The sequence below is a fragment of the Rhinoderma darwinii genome, chromosome 1, assembly GCF_050947455.1.
Source record: "Rhinoderma darwinii isolate aRhiDar2 chromosome 1, aRhiDar2.hap1, whole genome shotgun sequence".
Classification (NCBI taxonomy): Eukaryota; Metazoa; Chordata; class Amphibia; order Anura; family Rhinodermatidae; genus Rhinoderma; species Rhinoderma darwinii.
In genome coordinates, this window is record NC_134687.1 from 638,807,247 (window position 1) to 638,828,035 (window position 20,789).

A 20,789-nucleotide genomic window follows, 5' to 3' on the forward strand; every position below is an offset into this window, starting at 1 on the left:
ACACTGCATGTTCCCTTTATATGTAATGTCACCTCAGCTGCTGCAGAACCTCACAGTTCATATCTAACACTGACTGCGTAGTGTGCACCATGTCTTGTGAGATGTCAGCAATGTCTCCCCAGTATCCGCCATGTATCAGGTTGGTAGGAGTCAGGTCTTCATTGTCTGGGGGGGGAAATGTCTTCATTTTACTCTTCTCACCTGAGAGATATGTCGCAAATGTCTGATATATGGGGTCCCACGTCTAGGTGGAGAACGGGGGTCCCCCGACCCGCCTGGTGAGGTGATGACTGCATCCAGGTGGAGAATAAATGGAGAGGTGACTACACGTGTGCACGACTCACTCCATTCACTTGTATAGGAGTTCCAGAAACAGCCGAGCACGGCCAGAGGTGGAGCCGCATCTATCAGACATTTCTGGCATATCCCGGGGGGAAATGTCTGTGTTGGGAATACCCCTTTATTCCATGTGGTGACGGCTCTGAGAAGATATTTCTCTCAATGATCAATAAGTGAGGTTCTGTATGTCACACATGATGTTGTCCCCTGTATAATTTCCATCTTCTCCTTTCTTCATAAAGACGTCTGCAGTACTAGATCCTCCAGTTCCTCCAGTTATCTCATCTTCTCCTCAACAACGTTCCTTCTCCTGAATGACCCACCAAGGATGGACAAGGACAGGAATGAGATGAGCAAAAGAATATTAAACTTCACCTTGGAGATCATCTACCTGTTGAGCGGAGAGGTAAACTTTTCTACATTATAGAACAAGTCCAACATAGGGAAGGGACAATACATAATAGGAAGAATCCAGTGTCCTGTATAATAGCGTCCAGACCTTCCAAGGTCATAGTAATGTTGTAGAGCAATGAGAATGACAAGGAACCAGGATGACATCTATATAGAAAAATAGAAGATGACGGCAGGAGGAGAGCACATGGTCCATCTAGTCACCCCCCCCCCCCCCCCCAATATTATATCCTTGAGAAGGGAGCAGCTGCAGAGAAACAGAGAAGCTGTTGCTTCTAGTAAGTGTTTTACTTCCCCAGCGTTAGTGCTGGATTCACAGCTACACTGCTTATTACTTCTGTGTAATTTCCATGCTGCTGCTTCTAGTAAGTGTTATATCTCACCCCAATGCTGGATTCTCAGCTACTCTACTCATTGCTGCTGTATAACATCCTCAATCTAGCAGCTGCTGTTTCTGAGTATATGTGAGAGATAGACATCGTAGATCAGGATGTCCTCTGTGTGCTGTGTGTAGGAAACTGTTCGCAATTCGTCTCTTCCTCCCCCTCCTCGCTCCATAGATTTGTATGGGCAGCTATTACCTGATCCCTCAAGTTGAGAAATTCCTCTCTGCTCTACAGATTCTATCAGTGAAATCTGAGTGAACATTTACGTGGGAGGGAGTATGATAAGTGGAGAAGGAGATGCCTTTTTCTGTAAAAAAGATAAAATGATTTATTATTTCGTCTGTACTTTTGATTCATGGAAAGTTATTTTATATTCGGCGGTACAAAATTATTTTGTGTATCCTGGAGGAAAGGGTGGAACATATTAAATTGTAACTATATGGGTATGTTCACACGGTAAACAAAAAAACGGCTGTAAAATACAGAGCTGTTTTTCAAGGGAAAACAGCCTCTGATTTTCAGCCGTTTTTAAAGCATCGAGCGTTTTTTACGGACGTTTTTGGAGCGGTTTTTCTATTGAGACATTAAAAAACGGCTCAAAAAAATGGCTCAAGAAGTGACCTGCACTTTTTACAGGGCATTTTTTTACGTGCCGTTTTTACAAACGGCCGGGTAAAAAAATGCCCCGTGGGAGAGATATACCCGCAAATTGCTGAAAGTAAGCCGTGTGAACATACCTTAAGAAGGGGGCATCCACTATGTCTAGAGGAAAGAAGGTTTCTACACCAACATAGAAGGGGTTATTTACTGTAAGAGTAGTCACACTATGGATCTCTCTGTCTGAAGAAGTTGTCACGGTGAATTCACTAAAAGAGTTCAGAATGTCCCTGGATGTCTTTCTTGAGTGTCATAGATTTCTGGAGATGGCTTGTTGATCCAGGGAGTCATTCTGACTTCCAGATTTGGAGTCTGGAAGGGTTTTTTTTTTCTCTAATGCCCTGTTCACACTGAGTTTTTTTGCAGGCAGAAAAATGTGGCTCAATTTCTTCAAGGATTTTCGCGGCGTGTCTCGTGGCTAAAAGCCGCCACGGAAAAATCTCTGCCTCCCATTGAATTCAATGGGAGGCCTTTTTGGACGTTTTTTGGTGCTGATTCCAACTCTTTTTTTCGCTGACAAAATCAATGCAAAAAAACTCTCTGTGAACAGGGCCTAAGTGTGTCTCCCTCCATACATACAGGAGTACATAATGGTGAAGAAGACATCGGGTGACTGTACGACTCCCATCATCCATGAGTCAGGAGGATGGAGCCGTAGTCAGAGCCCCATCACAGAGCCTCCCCCTCACTCCCGGATACATAAGAAGAACAATAAGAAGAAGATCTTAGAATTGATCTACAAGATGACTGAGCTGCTGACTGGAGAGGTGACACTGTTGGGAAATTCTACAGTAACAGCACTGGAGGTGTCTGGGTGATGACTTTATCATTGTGTGTGTCAGGTTCCTATAAGGTGTCAGGATGTCACTGTCTATTTCTGTATGTAGGAGTGGAAGTATCTAGAAGGACACAAGGATCTGTACGAGGAGGCGATGATGGAAAACTACCGGCCGCGCACATCACAAGGTGAGATATACACCGCGTTCCAAATTATTATGCAAATGTTATTTTTCGCTGATTTTCCTAAATAGTCGATGCAAATGACAGTCAGTATAATCTTCAAGCCATCAACCGTTGGAGTATAATGCAAATTTTATTGAACAAATCTCGTAATGATAACAGATTTTTTTTTTTTAGAAGTAAAAAACTCAAAATGCACATGTTCCTCGCTTTGCTGCAGTGCTGCACTAGTGTATGTTCACACGCGGCAGATTTGTTGTCAAATTTCCATATATCTGAATGTGGTTGTTTGTTTTCTTGGATTTGAGATGAGTGGGACAGTCGCTTCTGTGTGTGAACATTCTCTTATATAACCAGTGACTGATCTGTGCTGCTCTTATAATCTCTCCACCATAAGGAGTGTAAAGTTCTACCATGTGGGAACACCAGCCATGACAATCGTGTGGAAAGATGTTCTGCAGGTTCAGTGTGAGATCTACTAATACTGGAGTTTTCTCTTCTGCACGTGGATAAGACGTTCTGCTAGTAGACACTTAATTCGGAACTTTTTCAGTTAAAAGAGAAAAAAAAAACACTCTCCATATGTTCTACCCTTTTATATTAATGACGTAGATATTTTAATTTGCCTCCTATAAAAATAGATGGTGTATAATTCTTGCCCCTTTACTGCATATTAATCCCTTAATGATGTAGCGGATTTTGGCCATAAAAACCATTAAAAAAATCCTCCCCTTCCCCCTGCATTCGGTTGGACATAAATACGTTGATATCCAATCACGGAAGATGTTCACACAAACTTTGTGACCTTGCTCAGCCAATAATAGTTAAAGGAACCTGTCAGTAGATTGGAACTACCACACCGCCATCATGCCGTTTATAGAGGCGGGGTCTAGTGTTCACTACCTGCCCATGTCATAAACAGACGTTTAGGGAAGAGTTTGTAAAGTAAATGACAATTTAGAGAAAGGAGCTCCGGAACATCATCGGGTTCATGCACCTTGCTTGCATAAATCGGAGGACAGTTCACTGTGCATGCGAAGTGGAGCAAGGTATACTGTCCTCGGCTTCATATGCGCATGCACATGGTGCTTCTGGACTCTTTACCGGGCCTCCTTTCGGTAAGTTGTAGCTTACTCTACTAACTATTACCTAAATGTCCGTTTTAGAGGTCGGCAGGTTTGGAATAGGGATGCAAGATGCATCGAAACATCAATGCCGTGCACCCTCAAACGGTTTGATACCGTTATTTAGTGTATTTCGATACTTAGCTGTGCCGCCGCACAGCTTAGCATTGTAACACATGAATGTATGAGAGCGGGGCTGCGGCTGCGTGATACAGCAATTGCCCCGCTCCGGAGTCCTGACAACTGTGCGCGTGGTCAGCATGATGTGATGCAACCAGCGCTGCACTAATGAGCAGCGGCAGTGAAGACAGAACATCGTGGGCACACTGCAAAACACCCGCCTGTTCTGTCTTCAGTGACTGTGCCACCGCTCATTAGCGCAGCGCCGGCCGCATCACCTCATTCTGACCGCGCCCGCATTTGTCAGGAGCGGGGCATTGGCTGAATTACACAGCCGCAGCCCCACTCCAAGGCACTGAATGCGGCGATCAAAGCTGACCACTTAGATCAAGGAAACCCTGTGACGCTTCCCTGTGACGCAATTGAGGAACATACCATATATGGGCAGACGGCCCATGGTCCATTGAAGGACCCCAGGGCTGTCTTACCTTATTTTCTGTTAGGCATGTCCTAACAACTGCCCGTGTACTATCCGTACACGGGCTAATGTATTGGCATATGGCTCTATGCCAGTACATTAAAGTTTAAAAATAAAAACGCAAAACCCTAAAATAATGTTACATTAAAAAAAATACACATACACCTTTTTTACAATAAACATTAAAATAAGTGTAAATACATAAAACATACACATATTCGGTATTGGAGCGGCTGTAATAACCTGCACAACATGTTTCTCAGTCATAATGGACAACATTGGATTAATGTGTAAAGTACATGATGGGGTTAATTACTATTAACCCCTTAAGGACGCAGCCTAGTTTTGGCCTTAAGGCTCAGAACCGATTTTTCAAATCTGACATATTTCACTTTACGTGGTAATAACGTCGGAATGCTTAAATCTATCCAAGCAATTCTGAGATTGTTTTCTCGTGACACATTGGGCTTCATGTTCGTGGTAAAATTTGGTCGATATATTCAGTGTTTATTGGTGAAAAATTGCAACATTTTGAGAACATTTTGAAAAAATAGCATTTTTCAGAATTTAAATGCATCTGCTTGTAAAACAGACGGTTATACCATCCAAAATAGTTACTAGTTCACATTTCCCATATGTCTACTTTATATTGGCATAGTTTTTTGAACATTCTTTTATTTTTCTTGGACGTTACAAGGCTTAGAACATAAACAGCAATTTCTCATATTTTTAAGAAAATTTCAAAAGCCTTTTTTTTTAAGGTACCTGTTCAGTTCTGAAGTGGCTTTGAGGGGCCTATGTATTAGAAACCCCCATATTACACCCCATTTTAAAAACTAGACCCCTCAAAGTATTCAAAACGGCATTTAAAAAGTTTTTTAACCCTTCAGGCGTTTCACAGGAATTAGCGCAAAGTGGAGGTGAAATTTGCACATTTCATTTTTCTTGCTGAATTTCAATTTTATTCAATCTTTTTTCTGTAACACAGAAGGTTTTACCAGAGAAACACTACTAAATATGTATTGTCCAGATTCTGCAGTTTTTAGAAATGTCCCACATGTGGCTCTACTGCGCTCGTGGACTAAAACACAAGCCCCAGAAGCAAAGAAGCACCTAGTGCATTTTGAGGCCTCTTTTTTTATTAGAATATATTTTAGGCAGCATGCCAGGTTTGAAGAGGTGTTGAGGTATCAAAGCAATGGAAACCCACCATATGTGACCCCATTTTGGAAACTACACCACTCAAGGAATTCATTTATGGTTATCATTTTGACCGCGCAGTTTTTTCACAGCATCTATTTGAATTGGGCTGTGAAATTTAAAAAGATGAAATTTTTTTCCAATAAGATGTAATTTTTGATCAAAATTTCTTATTTTCACAGGGAACAAAATACCCCATTTTGTTGCCCAATTTGTCCTTAGTGCGGCAATACCCCATTTGTGGTGATAAACTGCCGTTTGGGCCCATGGCAGGATTCAGAAGGAAAGGACCACCATTTGGCCTACTGGAGCTTTTCTGGTGCTAAGTCATGTATGCAGAAGCCCCTGAGGTACCAGTACAGTTGAAACCCCCCGAGAAGTGACCCTATTTTAAAAACTACACCCCTTAAGACATTCATCTAGAAGTGTAGTGAGCATTTTGACCCCACAGTTATTGTGTAAAAGGTAATGCGCAGCAGATGGTGCAGAGTGAGATTTGCAATTTCCTATACATATATGCCATTTCAGTGTCCGATATATTGTGCCCAGCATGTGCTACCGGAGACATACACCCCATAAATTGTAATGTGGGTTCTCCCGGGTATGGCAATACCATACATATGGCTGTTATTTGCTGCTTGGGCACATGGCAGGGCTCAGAAGGGAAAGATGAGGGGGATAAGCTGTGCGGAGTGCATCAGGGTAAATTAAAAATCAAGGGATGTATGGTAAATTTTAAAACAATCTTTTATACAGGGCCCTGGTTTTTTGGGACACGTGTCGCATTGGTATATTGTGTCCTTCCTTATCCCCCTCTTATAGCAGACTCTGCTCCTCTTGACTCTTTCCCTTTCCACCGGTTTGGGGAACTTCTCCTGGAAAGTGTTGCCCTGGTACGATGCGTGTGGCCTCGCTTCCAGAAGTACTGGATGCCCCCCTTTCTGGCCCCAAAAAATTAGGTTCTTTATAACCAACTCTTGAAATTCCGGGAAAGTTCCCCTCTGGCCTGTACATCGACATAGCACGTACGCATTGTGCAATGCCATCTGTATGATGTGCACGGCCAGCTTCTTATACCACACCCTCGATTTCCGCATGGCGCTGTGTGGCTTCAGGACTTGATCTAACAAGTCCACCCCTCCCATGTACCTATTGTAGTCCAGGATGCAATCTGGTTTGGGTTCTCTGTACTGGTACCTCGTACAGGTACATGGGTACTGGTGTGGCCATGTATTGTTGTCAATACAAGGACATCTCTCTTGTCCTTGTACTTGACACACAATATGTTGCTGCTAGAATGTGCCCTGCTCTCACCCCTTCTGAGTTCTTGCCCAAGCAGAGTCTTAGGGAGCCCTCTAAGATTTTTTTTCTAGCAGTCCCGCATGCCGCAGTACTTCTGGAAGCGAGGCACTTGAAGAGTGGGACGCTGGTATAAAAATTATCCAGATAGAGGTGTTAACCCTGGTCCAGCAGTGGGTGCACCAAATCCCACACAATTTTTGCGTTAATTCCCAGTAAGGGGGGGGGGGAATTCTGGGGGCTGAAAACCGCTGTCCTTCCCGTCATATATCCTAAATTTGGAGGTATACCCTGATGCACTCTCGCACAGCTTATACATCTTCACGCCATACCTTGCCCTCTTACTCGGCAGGTACTGGCGGAATTGAAGCCTCCCTTTAAAATGTACCAGGGACTCATCAATAGAAATACACTTCTCGGGGGTGTATGCTTGGGCAAACCGGGCACTGAAATGGTCTAATAAGGGTCTCCGTTTATATAAACGGTCAAAACTGGGGTCATCTCGGGGTGGGCACAGCGCATTATCGGCATAATGTAGGAAGCGAAGTATTGCCTCATAACGCATCCTGGATATGGCCATACGGTACATCGGGGTGTGGTATAAGATGTCCGTGCTCCAGTACGTCCTAATGGATGGCTTTTTCAGAAGCCCCATGTTCAAGAGCATTTCCCAGAACTTGCCCAACTCTGCTGCGTCTACAGGAGTCCACCTGTGGGATTGGGCATAAAATGATGAGGGGGTTCTTTGTTATATAATGTTGGGCATATAAATTAGTCTGGGAGACCATTAGCTCTATAAAGTCATCAGTGAGGAAGAACTTGAAAAAGTCCATCTCACTGAGCCCTGCCGTGTTAAATTTGATCCCTGGGCTGCCCGTGTACTCAGGGATTTGGGGTACATAATGGTCTGGTGTGGGCGTCCAAATGGGGTCACTTCGCTCGGGGGTATCACTTGTTGTGGGGTCACTTCTCTCAGGGATTTCAACTAAAGCTAACTAGGGCGAGGGTTCCTAACACTAAACCTAACTAAATTTTATGTGAACTTCCCTAACACTAAACCTAACTACGGCGACGATTCCCTGACACTAAACCTATCTAGATTATTCCCATCTTCCCTGACACTAAACCTAACTACGGTGACTGGTCCCTGACGCTAAACCTAACTACGGTGACTGGTCCCTGACGCGAAATTTCCTGACACTATACTTATCTACGCTTTTTGACGGTTCCCTGACACTAAATAACCCTAATACTAAACCAGTTAAATTGGCTAAACTAACTTTTTTTTATTTATTTATTTTTTTTTTCTATTCTTTTTTTTTTTTTGTTTTTATATAGAAAAAAAATTAAAAAAAATCCCCAGGGGCCAAGACATTTGGTCCTGAAGACTGAAAAGTCAAAAACGTGGGGGGAACTCAAAGAGGAAGGGAACATGAGTGGGTAGTGGGTAGTGGGTAGTGGATGGTGAGGTGGGAAGCAAAAAAAAAAACGTTTTTGAAACTTTTTTTCACTTCTTTTTTTTTTTTTCTCTTCTGACTCTTTGCTCACAACCGCTCTGAACGCCTCGCTAACTCCAACAGAGCCGTTTAGGGCGGTCGCAGGAGGATGTGAGGTCAGGGAGAGGAAGTGAAGAGACCGATCACCGCTATTGGTCACTTAGACTAGCCAATAGCGGTGATCGCCGAGGCGGGACCATAGCAACAGGTCCCGGCACATTATGCTGTGATAGCCTGCTGTCAGAAACAGCAGCTATCACAGCTCATGAACGCGCGGGCACGAGCACTGCTGTGCTGAATGAGACCGATCGCTGCTATTGGTCAGTTACTCACTGACTAGCCAATAGCGGCGATCGGCGAGGCGGGACCATAGTAAATGGTCCCGGCACATTATGCTGTGATAGCCTGCTCTCAGAAACAGCAGCTATCACCGCTTATGAACACGCTGGGCGCGAGCACCGCTGTGCTGATTGCAGGAAGTAGTATTAGGTCATGGAGCGCGATCGATACAGCTACCATGACCTAATAGTACGTCCAGGAGCGGGAAGGGGTTAATGTGAGGCAAATTCAAAATTCAAAGCACCACGCGCCTCACATCAGAAAATGGAAGAACTTTTTTTTTTTTTTTGCTACTGTTGGCAAAGTATCGTTTTGGTATCGAAAATTGCAATACTACACAAAGTATTGGTATCGAAGTCCAAATTCTGGTATCGTTACAACCCTAGTTTGGAACACTAAATCCCGGCTGTATAACTGCATACTGGTGGTTTAGTGGCTCCAAACCTACTGACAGGTTAACTTTAAGCCGTTCCTGACATTCGACCTATATATACGGTGGAGGAGTATGGAGGGGGTTCATGGGCTGAGCCCGCTGCATAAGTTCAGCATGTCCGCTGTATGAAACTGCTGACACTTCAGTGTAAGAAGCGGATCCTGCTTGTTTAACCCCTTTTATATGCGACTGTCAAAAGGAACCATGCCTTTAAAACTGTTAGAAACGGGGCGGCCCCCTCTGACATTGCATCACGCACCATGCGAATCGATGGTTGTCATGGCAGTCTTGGGGTTTTATGAAGGCCCCAGGTCTGACATCGTTGTACTTCTATACAAGGCAGGTCTTTATATGAGCAAGTCAGAATCACTATATACTGCAAAACATTCGTATTGCAGTATATAGTGAGTGATTTAACAAACGCTGGTTCAAGTTCCCTATGGGGACTAATAAAAACTTTTTTGTTTTATTTATATAGATATAAATGTATAAATTAAAAGTTTAAAAAAAAACAAAAAACTCTTCCCATCTCTAAATAGCAATGTAAAAAAAAAAAATTAACATGACTGGTATCACCGCGTCCTTAAAAGTCTGAACTATTACATTATATTATTCAACCCGCACGGTGAACGCCAAAAAAGAAAATTTACTCCTTCCCTCTTTGGCCACTTTTGATTTTCCTGACAGAGCCTCATTTTTCAAATCGGACATGTTTTCGTTTATGGGGTAATAACTTGGGAATGCTTTCACCTATCCAAGCGATTCTGAGATTGTTTTCTCGTGACACATTGGACTTTCAGTTACTGGCAAAATTTGCTCGAAATGTTCAGTATTTAATTGTGAAGAAACCCAAAATATAGCGAAGAATTGCAAAAATTAGCATTTTTCTCAATTTAAATGTCTCTGCTTGTAAAACAGGCAGTTATACCAAACAAAATTGTTCTTAATTAACATCCCCCATACAGTGAAGGAAATAATAATGATCCCTTGCTGATTTTGTAAGTTTGCCCACTGTCAAAGACATGAACAGTCTAGAATTTTTAGGCTAGGTTAATTTTACCAGTGAAAGATAGATTATATAAAAAAAAAGAAAACACATTGTCAAAATTATATATATTTATTTGCATTGTGCACAGAGAAATAAGTATTTGATCCCTTTGACAAACAAGACTTAATACTTGGTGGCAAAACCCTTGTTGGCAAGCACAGCAGTCAGATGTTTTTTGTAGTTGATGATGGGGTTTGCACACATGTTAGATGGAATTTTGGCCCACTCCTCTTTGCAGATCATCTGTAAATCATTAAGATTTCGAGGCTGTCGCTTGGCAACTCGGATCTTCAGCTCCCTCCAAAAGTTTTAGATGGGATCAAGGTCTGGAGACTGGCTAGGCCACTCCATGACCTTAATGTGCTTCTTTTTGAGCCACTCCTTTGTTGCCTTGGCTGTATGTTTCGGGTCATTGTCGTGCTGGAAGACCCAGCCACGAGCCATTTTTAATGTCCTGGTGGAGGGAAGGAGGTCGTCACTCAGGATTTGACGGTACATGGCTCCATCCATTCTCCCATTGATGCGGTGAAGTAGTCCTGTGCCCTTAGCAGAGAAACACCCCCAAAACATAATGTTTCCACCTCCATGCTTGACAGTGGGGACGGTGTTCTTTGGGTCATAGGCAGCATTTCTCTTCCTCCAAACACGGCGAGTTGAGTTAATGCCAAAGAGCTCAATTTTAGTCTCATCTGACCACAGCACCTTCTCCCAATCACTCTCAGAATCATCCAGATGTTCATTTGCAAACTTCAGACGGGCCTGTACATGTGCCTTCTTGAGCAGGGGGACCTTGCGGGCACTGCAGGATTTTAATCCATTACGGCGTAATGTGTTACCAATGGTTTTCTTGGTGACTGTGGTCCCAGCTGCCCTGAGATCATTAACAAGTTCCCCTCGTGTAGTTTTCGGCTGAGCTCTCACCTTCCTCAGGATCAAGGATACCCCACGAGGTGAGATTTTGCATGGAGCCCCAGATCAATGTCGATTGACAGTCATTTTGTATGTCTTCCATTTTCTTACTATTGCACCAACAGTTGTCTCCTTCTCACCCAGCGTCTTACTTATGGTTTTGTAGCCTATTCCAGCCTTGTGCAGGTCTATGATCTTGTCCCTGACATCCTTAGAAAGCTCTTTGGTCTTGCCCATGTTGTAGAGGTTAGAGTCAGACTGATTCATTGAGTCTGTGGACAGGAGTCTTTTATACAGGTGACCATTTAAGACCGCTGTCTTTAATACAGGCACCAAGTTGACTTGGAGCGTGTAACTGGTCTGGAGGAGGCTGAACTCTTAATGGTTGGTAGGGGATCAAATACTTATTTCTCTGTGCACAATGCAAATAAATATATATAATTGTGACTATGTGATTTTCTTTTTTTTTTTTTTTTTTTTCTTTTTTTTTTAATATAATCTATCTCTCACTGGTAAAATTAACCTAGCATAAAAATTCTAGACTGTTCATGACTTTGACAGTGGGCAAACTTACAAAATCAGCAAGGGATCAAATACTTATTTCCTTCACTGTATGTCTACTTTAGATTGGCATCGTTTTTTGAACATCCTTTTCATTTTTCTAGGACGTTACAAGGCTTTGAACTTTCTCACATTTTCAAGAAAATGTCAAAAGGCCATTTTTACAGGGGCCAGTTCAGTTGTGAAGTGGCATTAAGGGCTTAATATATTAGAAACCCCCAAAGAGTCACCCTATTTTAAAAACTTCACCCCAAAGTATTCAAAACAGCATTTAGAAAATGTCTTATCCCTTTAGACATTTCACAGGAATTAAAGCAAAGTAGAGGTGAAATTTACAAATTTCATTATTTATTTTTTTTGCAGAAATACATTTTTAATACAATTTTTTTTTTTTTTTTTTTTTTTTATAACACAGAAGGTTTTACCAGAGAAATGCAACTCAATATTTATTGCCCAGGTTCTGCAGTTTTAGGAAATATCCCACATGTGGCCCTAGCTGCTACTGGAATGAAGCACCGGCCTCCGAAGCAAAGGAGCACCTAGTGGATTTTGGGGCCTTATTTTTATTAGAATATATTTTAGACACCATGTCAGATTTGAAGGGCTCTTGCGGTGCCAAAACGGTGAAAATCCCCCAAAAGTGACCCCATTTGGAAAAATTCACACCTCAAGGAAATTATCTAGGGGTGTAGTGAGCATTTTGACCGCACAGGTTTTTTACAGAAATTATTGGAAGTAGGCCGTGAAAATGAAATCTACATTTTTTCAAAGTAAATGTATGTTCAGCGTTTTTTTTTTTTTTTTTTTTTTTTGTTTTTTTATTTCTCATTTCCACAAGGACTAAAGGAGAAAAAGCACTGCAAAATTTGTAAAGTAATTTTCTCCCAAGTAAAACACTCCACATGTGGTAATAACCGGCTGTTTGGACAAACGGCACTGCTTAGAAGGGAAAGAGCGCTATTTGGTTTTTGGAGCTCAAATTTAGCAGGAATGGTTTGCGGAGGCCATGTCACATTTACAAAGCCCCTGAGGGGACAAAACAATGAAAACTCCCAAAAAGTGACTCCATTTAGGAAACTACACCTTTTGAGGAATTAATCTAGGTGTGTAGTAAGCATTTTGACCCCACAGATGTTTCATAGAATTTATTAGAATTGGGCAGTGAAAATAAAAACAATCCTTTTTCTTCAATAAGACATAGCTTTAGCGCAAAATTTTTCATTTTCTCAACAAATAAAGGAATAAAGCAATTTCTCCCGAGTACGGCAATACCCCATATATGGTCATAAACTGCTGTTTGGGCACACGGCAGGGCTCAGAAGGGAAGGAGCGCCATTTGGAGTGCAGATGTTGCTGGATTGGTTTCTGGGCGCCTGTCGGCCCAAAACAGTGGAAACCCCCCCCCCCCCCCCCAGAAGTGACCCAATTTTAGAAACTGCACCCCTCAATGCATTTACCTAGGGGTGTAGCAAGCATTTTAACCCTGCAGATGTTTTGTAGATATTAGTGTGCACTCGATGTTGCAGAGTGAAAATTGGATTTTTTCCATAGATATGCCAATATGTGGTGCCCAGCTTGTGCCACCATAACAAGACAGCTCTCTAATTATTATGCGGTGTGTCCCAGTTTTAGAAACACCCTACATGGGGCACTAATCTTTTGCCTGGACATTCGACCAGGCTCAGGAGTGAAAGAGTACCATGTAAAATTGAGGCCTAATTTGGCGATTTACAAAGTATTGGTTCACAACTGCAGAGGCTCAGTAGTGAAATAATAAAAAGAAACCCCTGAGAAGTGACCCCATTTGGAAACGACACCCCTCAAGGCATTTGTTAAGGGGTGTAGTGAGCATTTTCACCCCACAGGTCTTTTCCACAAATGATTGCACTGCGGATGGTGCAATTAAAAATGTATATTTTTCCCTAGATATGCCATTTCAATGACAAATCTGTCATGCCCAGCTTATGCCACTGGAGACACACACTCCAAAAATTGTTAAAAGGGTTCTCCCAGGTATGACGATGCCATATATGTGGAAGGAAACTGCTGTTTGGGCACATTGTAGGGTTCAGAGGGAGGGAGCGCCATTTGGCTTTTGGAGAGTGGATTTTGCTTGGTAGTAGATTTGTTTGATTATTGCTGGTGTTTCCATTTATAATGTGGGGATACATGTAAGCTGGGCAGAGTACATCTGGGGCATAATGATGGGGTAAAAAAAACAATAAAATGATCCATAGATGTGTGTTAAGCTGTGAAGCAATCCTTTCTGCACAGGCCGGTGTCGCACTGATACATGGCGTCCTATCTTATCCCCCTTTTCGCCCACACTCCGCACCTTTGCAGTTTGGGGAATTTTGCTGGGAAAGTGTTGTCCTGGTATAATACGGGCACCCTCGCTTCCAGCAGATATGTTTGGGCCTTCCCCTTCCTGGTTCCCTAATTTTAGGTCCTTGATAAATCGCCTCTTGAAACAGAAAAAATGTTCCCCTCGGGCCGGCACAACTGCATATTTTTTATTTCCTGACTTATTCGAGCCTTAACTAATTTTATTTTTTCATAGACGTAGTGGTATGAGGGCTTTTTTTTGCGGGACGAGCTGCAGTTATTATTGGTACCATTTTGGGGTACTTGCGACTTTTTGATCACCTTTTATCCTATTTTATCGGAGGCCATGTAAACAAAAAACCGCAATTCTGCCATAGTTTTTTTTTTTTTTTATACAGCGTTCACCAAGCGTTATAAATTACATGTTAACTTTTATTCTGCGGGTCCGTACGATTCCGGCGATACCTAATTTTATAGAACTTTTTTATGTTTTACAAGTTTTTGCGTAATAAAATTACTTTTGTAAAAAGAATGTATTTTTTCTGTCGCCAAGTTGTGAGAACCATAACTTTTTTAATTTTTTTTGTCGACGGAGCTGTATGAGGGCTTGTTTTTTGCAAGACAAGCTATAGTTTTTGAAGGTACAATTTTTGGATACATGCGACTTTTTGATCACTTTTTATTCCAATATTTGTAGGTCAAAGTGACCAGAAAACAGAAACTCTGGTAAAGTTTTATTACGTTTTTTTTTTTTTTTCACTGTTCACAGTGTGCAATAAATAATATAATTTGATACCTCAGGTCGTTACAGTCCAGGCGATACCAAATATGTATGGTTTATTATTATTTTTCAATAATAAAGGACTTGATAAGAGAAAAAGGGCGATTTGTGTTTTATTTTATTACTTGAAACTTTTATTGGTTTCAAACTTTTTTTTTTTCCACTTTTTTCTCAAGTCCCACTAGGGGACTTGACGGTCCAACTGTCAGATTTATTTTTTTCTAATACATTGCACTACCTATGTAGTGCAATGTATTAGATCTGTCAGTTATTCGCTGACAGCAAGCCGATTAGGCTTCGCCTCCTGGCAGGGCCTATTCGGCCTCTGTAATGGCAGAGCAGGAGGCCATTGTGTCTCCTGTTGCCATAACAGCAGTCGCCAGTCCTGATTGCCTGTCAGGGCTGGCGATCTGCTAGCAACCTCTAAGAAGCAGCAATTGCTTTCGATTGCTGCATCGAAGGGGTTAATGGCAGGGATCGGAGCTAGCTCCAGTTCCTGCCATTACAGGTGGATGTCAGCTGTAACATACAGCTGACTTCCACCGCCGATGGCGCCGTATCCGCTCCTGAGCTGGCGCCATCTTGCCGGCGGCTACGGAAGCCGATAAGGCTTCGCCGCCGGGCGGATCTTGACTGGCTTCCGTGATAGGCAGTTCTTTGCTGGGGTTCCGATGAGCTGCAAACAGCTTAAATGTAGCGATCACGATTGAAAGCTGCATTGAAGGGGTTAATGGCAGGGATCGAAGCTAATTTCGGTCCCCGCCATTACAGCCGGATGTCAGCTGTAAGATAAAGCTTCTGAACCGGTGCCAAACATTTTGGCGTAAGTATACAACATTTTGCAGGAAGCACTGGCTTTCCATGTCGTATACTTGCGACAAATGTTGGGAAGGGGTTAAAGTGCCAGAATCTCACTTTTTTTGGTCACCTCATTTCCCACAAAAAATGGACTAAAAAGTCTAATGTACCCCAAATGGTCCCAATACAACCTACTGTTCACCCCGCAAAAAAAATAAATCCCTCACAGCGCTCAATCAATTGAAAAATAAAAAAGCATATAGATATATGCCAGTATATTAAAGTTTAAAAACAAAGTAATATTAAAATAAAAAAAATACACATACGCCTTTTTTTTTTTTTCTTACAATAAGCATTAAAATAAGTCTCAATACATAAAACATACATATTGGCTATCGGTGTGGCCGTAATAACCTGCACAACAATTTGCATCATTTATGATGCGTACGCTGTAAAAAAATAAAATTAAAAACTTTTCACTTATTAATGTAAGGCACGAGGTGTGATGAATTTAACCTCCATCTGCCTCACATTAATAGTAATTAACACCATAATGTACCTTACACATTAACCCATTATGACTGTGAGATTAAACTCCATCACTCTTGAGTTCCTTTTCCAGTACATCCCTCATGACAGCACCACAGGAGGTTGCCCTATTGACCTCTATAGGGACAGGAAGACAGAGAGGTTAAAAGGCACCACCCACTTGCCAGTGTTCTTCCTGTCCCTACAGGGTCAGGAGCAGTGAGACGTCGCTCCTGTGTTGCTGCAGGAAAAAAACTCGGGCAGGGGGCAAGATCGGGGGGTCCATGAACTCCCCCTTCTATTCCCCCTAAAGCCTTGGCTAATACCTCTCACACGAGAGGTCCCTTAGCTCCCAACCTAATACACCTACCTTAGGAATCCTAGGTAGGGTTCCGGTAGATGTGGGGTTCTGGGTTCCCAAGCAGGCTTCGGCCTGGCCGCGTGACCAGGCGGGGACCGGCAGCTCCATAGGTTTGGTCGCACCGGCAAAGTATCCTCGCTGCGCCGCATAGCAGGCTTCAGTCGCCGGCTATGACCGCACCTCAACGAATAGCCGCGACCGGAAATGACGTTGGACTACTTCCGGTCCGCGGCTATCTTGGAAGGCGGGAAATTCAAAACGCCCGCATTTAAAGGGACATGCAGAGGTATGTAGTTAGAGCTGATACCTCTAACCTGGATTGATTTTGTGGATTGCATATTGCATTGCCTGTTACCTGTTGCGGAATGGAACTTCCCCGTTCTGACGGAACTCCAGATATGTCCCAGGGTCACGTGAGTCTCACCCTTGGGGTAAGGGCTATGACTCCTTATGTATGTACACCATACTTTACCTACCTTCTGTTTTCTCTAGGATAAAGATTCCTCTCGGAGACAAACTGCTAAAAAGAAGGTTAAAAAATGTGCGACTTGTGCGAAAAAATTGCCAGAGTCACATAGGAAACAATTGTGTCAGGATTGTATTGCAAAAATACTAAAAGAGGAACAACCGATGTTTGTCTGAACTGAGGGCTATGATTCATGAAGAAGTGAGTCAGTCAGTAGCCTCCCTCGCCCCTCCTCCAGAAACTCCCTCACACTCCCGGGCAAAAAGACCACGGATTGAAGGGGATCAGAAATATTGTCCTCCATCTCAGGGGTCTGACTCTGAGCAGGAGTGTTATTACCTATCGGAGGGTGAGTTAGATGGAGAGGAACTCTTGCCTTCAACTTCATCCACTCGAGAAAAAAAAAATATTTTCTTCTGAGGTGGCTGATACTTTAATCCAGGCAATACGGGAAACCATGGATATCCCCGAGGAAGACCAACCACATACCATCCAGGATGAGATGTTTGGGGGTCTAACGGAAAAGAAAACAAAGGTTTTCCCGGTAAACGAAAATCTCAAGAAAATGGTGACAACTGAATGGGAAGATTCAGAAAAGAGACTCTTCATTTCAAGAGAGTTTAAAAACAGACTTCTCTTTGATCCAGAAGACACTAAACCTTGGGATGAGATCCCAAAAGTAGATGTCCCAGTAGCCAGGGTTGCTTAAAAAAAACGCAATCCCTTTTGAAGATTCCTCTCCGTTGAAGGACGCCATGGACCGAAAGGCAGACGGGCTACTGAAAAGAGCTTGGGAATCTTCCTCTGCGTTGATCTCTACTAATATCGCGGCCACATCAGTAGCAAGAGCAATGTTTATATGGTTAAACCAGCTGGAGACCCTATTGATGATAAAGACATCACGACAAGATCTATTAGGATCTCTACCCTTACTAAAGATGGCAACCGGATTCTTGGTAGACGCTTCAGCGGAATCAATTAGATTTGCTGCCAGGAATGGGGCTCTCGCAAATGCTGCTAGAAGAGCATTATGGCTCAAAATGTGGTCAGGAGATACGAAGTCCAAGAACAAATTGTGTTCTATCCCATTTACAGGGTCTCTGATGTTCGGTCCTCTCCTGGATAACATGCTGGAGAATGCAGCGGATAGGAAAAAGGGGTTTCCAGAAGAGAAACCAAAAAAAAGCCCTCAGTTTGGGAGATTTCGCTAACAGAGGGAACCAACCTCACAGAACTACAGCGGGAAAGGGAAATCTGGTCCCTGGAGTTACCCCAAAGGAAGAAGGGGTCGAGGATATCCCCTTAACCCCAATAACTCTTTTCAGCCCTCAATGCATTGACGCCCAGAATGTGCGGGGCAAGACTCCTACAATTTTATCCCAAATGGACTGGAATAACCCAGAACCCCTGGGTTCTAAAGATTATAGAAGAAGGGTACAAAATAGAATTTTCCTCCAGAGAATTTTCTAATAACCAAGTACCAAGCAAAAAACCTTCATCAGATCCTTAACCGGGACGTCCAGAAACTACTCCAATTGAGAGCAATTACTTCAGTTCCCCACAACGAAGAATTCAGGGGCCACTACTCAAAAATCTTCTTAGTGAAAAAACAAAACGGTTCCTACAGGACAATAATCAACCTGAAGGTCCTGAACAAGTGGGTGAAATATCGAAAAATTCAAGATGGAGTCTATCAGATCGACTATTCCTCTAATAAGGGAAGAGGCATTACTGTGTACGATCGCTTTAAAGGACATATTATCACGTTCCTATCCAACCCGCTCACCAGAGATTCCTCAGATTCGCAATTCAGAACGGTCCTTCCATTCTCCACTTCCAGTTTGTCTGCCTCCCTTTCGGCATTTCCTCCGCCCCCAGAATTTTTACAAAAATTATGGCAGAGATCATGGCATTCGTAAGAAGTCGGCATAGTAATTATCCCATATCTAGACGACTTCTTCTTGACCGCAGATACTCCGTCTATCTTAAACAATCATCGGTCACATGTTCTTTCCCTGCTACAGGAATTGGGATGGATAATCAACTTTCAAAAGTCAAGTCTTCCTCCCCAAAAACAGAAGGTCTTCTTAGGAGTGCTTCTAGACTCCTCCCTTCAACATTTGGGGGGAAAGACGCCGGTTGCATAAGGGAAGGGATGCGGATGTTGGGAATGATGACATCTTGCATCCAATCTATTCCATGGAGTCAATTTCACTCCAGACCCTTACAAAATCTGATCCTTTCCCAGTGGGATCGAAAACCGGACTCCTTGAATTCAAATTTCCGAGACCGTGAAATCATCCCTCCTTTGGTGGCTCTGCACAAGCAACATAAACAAGGGAGTCCCGGGAGAATGGTCCCTAAACAGGGAAGTCTTTCTGTCCTTAACCCGAAGATGGGGTTATCCACAAATAGACCTATTTGCCACAAGGAAAAACTCCCAAGTAGAGACCTTCTTCTCCCTAAATCCCAAAGACAACCCATTGGGAATAGATGTTTTGTCCCAACCCTGGGACATGGATCTGGCCTATGCCTTTCCTCCGTTTCCTCTAATACCAATGGTATTAAGAAAAATCCAGGAAGATTTGACAAAGCTCATCATTATTCTTCCCTATTGGCCAAAAAGAAGCTGGTTTCCAATCGTAAAGTACCTAGCATTGGAAGACCCCATCATGCTCCCAGTCAAGGAGAATCTTCTCTCTCCGGGTCCCTTATTCTTTCAGGGAATAGAAACCCTGAAGCTGTCAGCCTGGATCCTGAAAGGCAGATCTTGAGAAACCACGGTCTGTCAGACTAGGTAATTTCAACTATCTTATCAAGTCACAAAGAAGTTACCTCAAAAATCTATCAAAAAATTTGGAAGAAATTCTGTTCCTGGTATGGAGACCCAGGACCAGACCCCTTTTCTCCCAACATCGCAAAAATCCTAGATTTTTTTACAATCGGGATTCAAAAAAGGGCTTAGCCCTAGTACCTTTTCAAAAGTGCAAATTTCAGCCTTATGTAATTTTTTTTAACACTCCTTTAGCTGAACATCGGTGGATCAGAAGATTCACTCAAGCGGTCTCTAAACTGAAACCTTCCCTAAAGAAATCCGTTCCTACCTGGGATTTGAATGTAGTGTTAACGAATCTTTGCGATTCCCCCCTTTGAGCCACTTGACACGATTAGTATGCATTTTTTAACTCTAAAAGCTGCATTCTTAGTCGCTATTACTTCAGCAAGAAGGATTGGAGAAATCCAATCTCTGTCGGTCATAGAACCCTACCTAAAAGTACAAGAAAACAAGATCATTCTAAAGCTAGATCCTTCCTTTATTCCGAAGGTATCTACTGCTTTCCATAGAGAACAAGAAATAATTCTACCTTCCTTTTATCCAGATTCTAAAAACCAACAAGAAGAAAAATTCCATTGCCTGGATGTCAGGCGAACAATTCTTCAGTATCTGGATAGAACCTCCTCCTGGAGACGAGATAAAAATCTATTTGTCCTGTATGGGGGAAAAAATAGAGGAAAGAAAGCCTCAAAAGGCTCTCTAGCGAGATGGGTAAAAACTACCATAGAAGAAGCCTATAAGTCCCAAGGACTATGTGCCCCACAAGGCATCAGAGCCCATTCAACGAGGGCAGTTTCGGCATCCTGGGCAAAAAGAAGAGAAGCCTCTATGGACCAAATCTGCAGAGCTGCTACTTGGTCAAGCCATCATACGTTCTGCAAACATTATAGGCTCGATGTTCTGTCAGATATGGATTTACGTTTTGGACGGAAAG

The 20,789-nt window shown here is 42.7% G+C and overlaps 1 protein-coding gene across 3 annotated transcripts in view; it reads left to right on the forward strand.

Annotated features, from left to right (window-relative positions):
* LOC142663708 (uncharacterized) overlaps positions 1-20,789 on the forward strand; it is a 225,059-nt gene that overhangs the window by 14,223 nt on the left and 190,047 nt on the right. The window contains exons 2-4 of one of the 3 annotated variants that reach the window (XM_075842600.1): positions 582-745; positions 2,375-2,599; positions 2,681-2,759. In XM_075842600.1, the coding sequence (XP_075698715.1) occupies positions 668-745; positions 2,375-2,599; positions 2,681-2,759 (382 nt within the window). In that variant the 5' untranslated portion in view covers positions 582-667. The remainder of the gene's footprint in view (positions 1-581; positions 746-2,374; positions 2,600-2,680; positions 2,760-20,789) is intronic. The other 2 variants (XM_075842649.1, XM_075842530.1) reach the window with 2 other exon arrangements.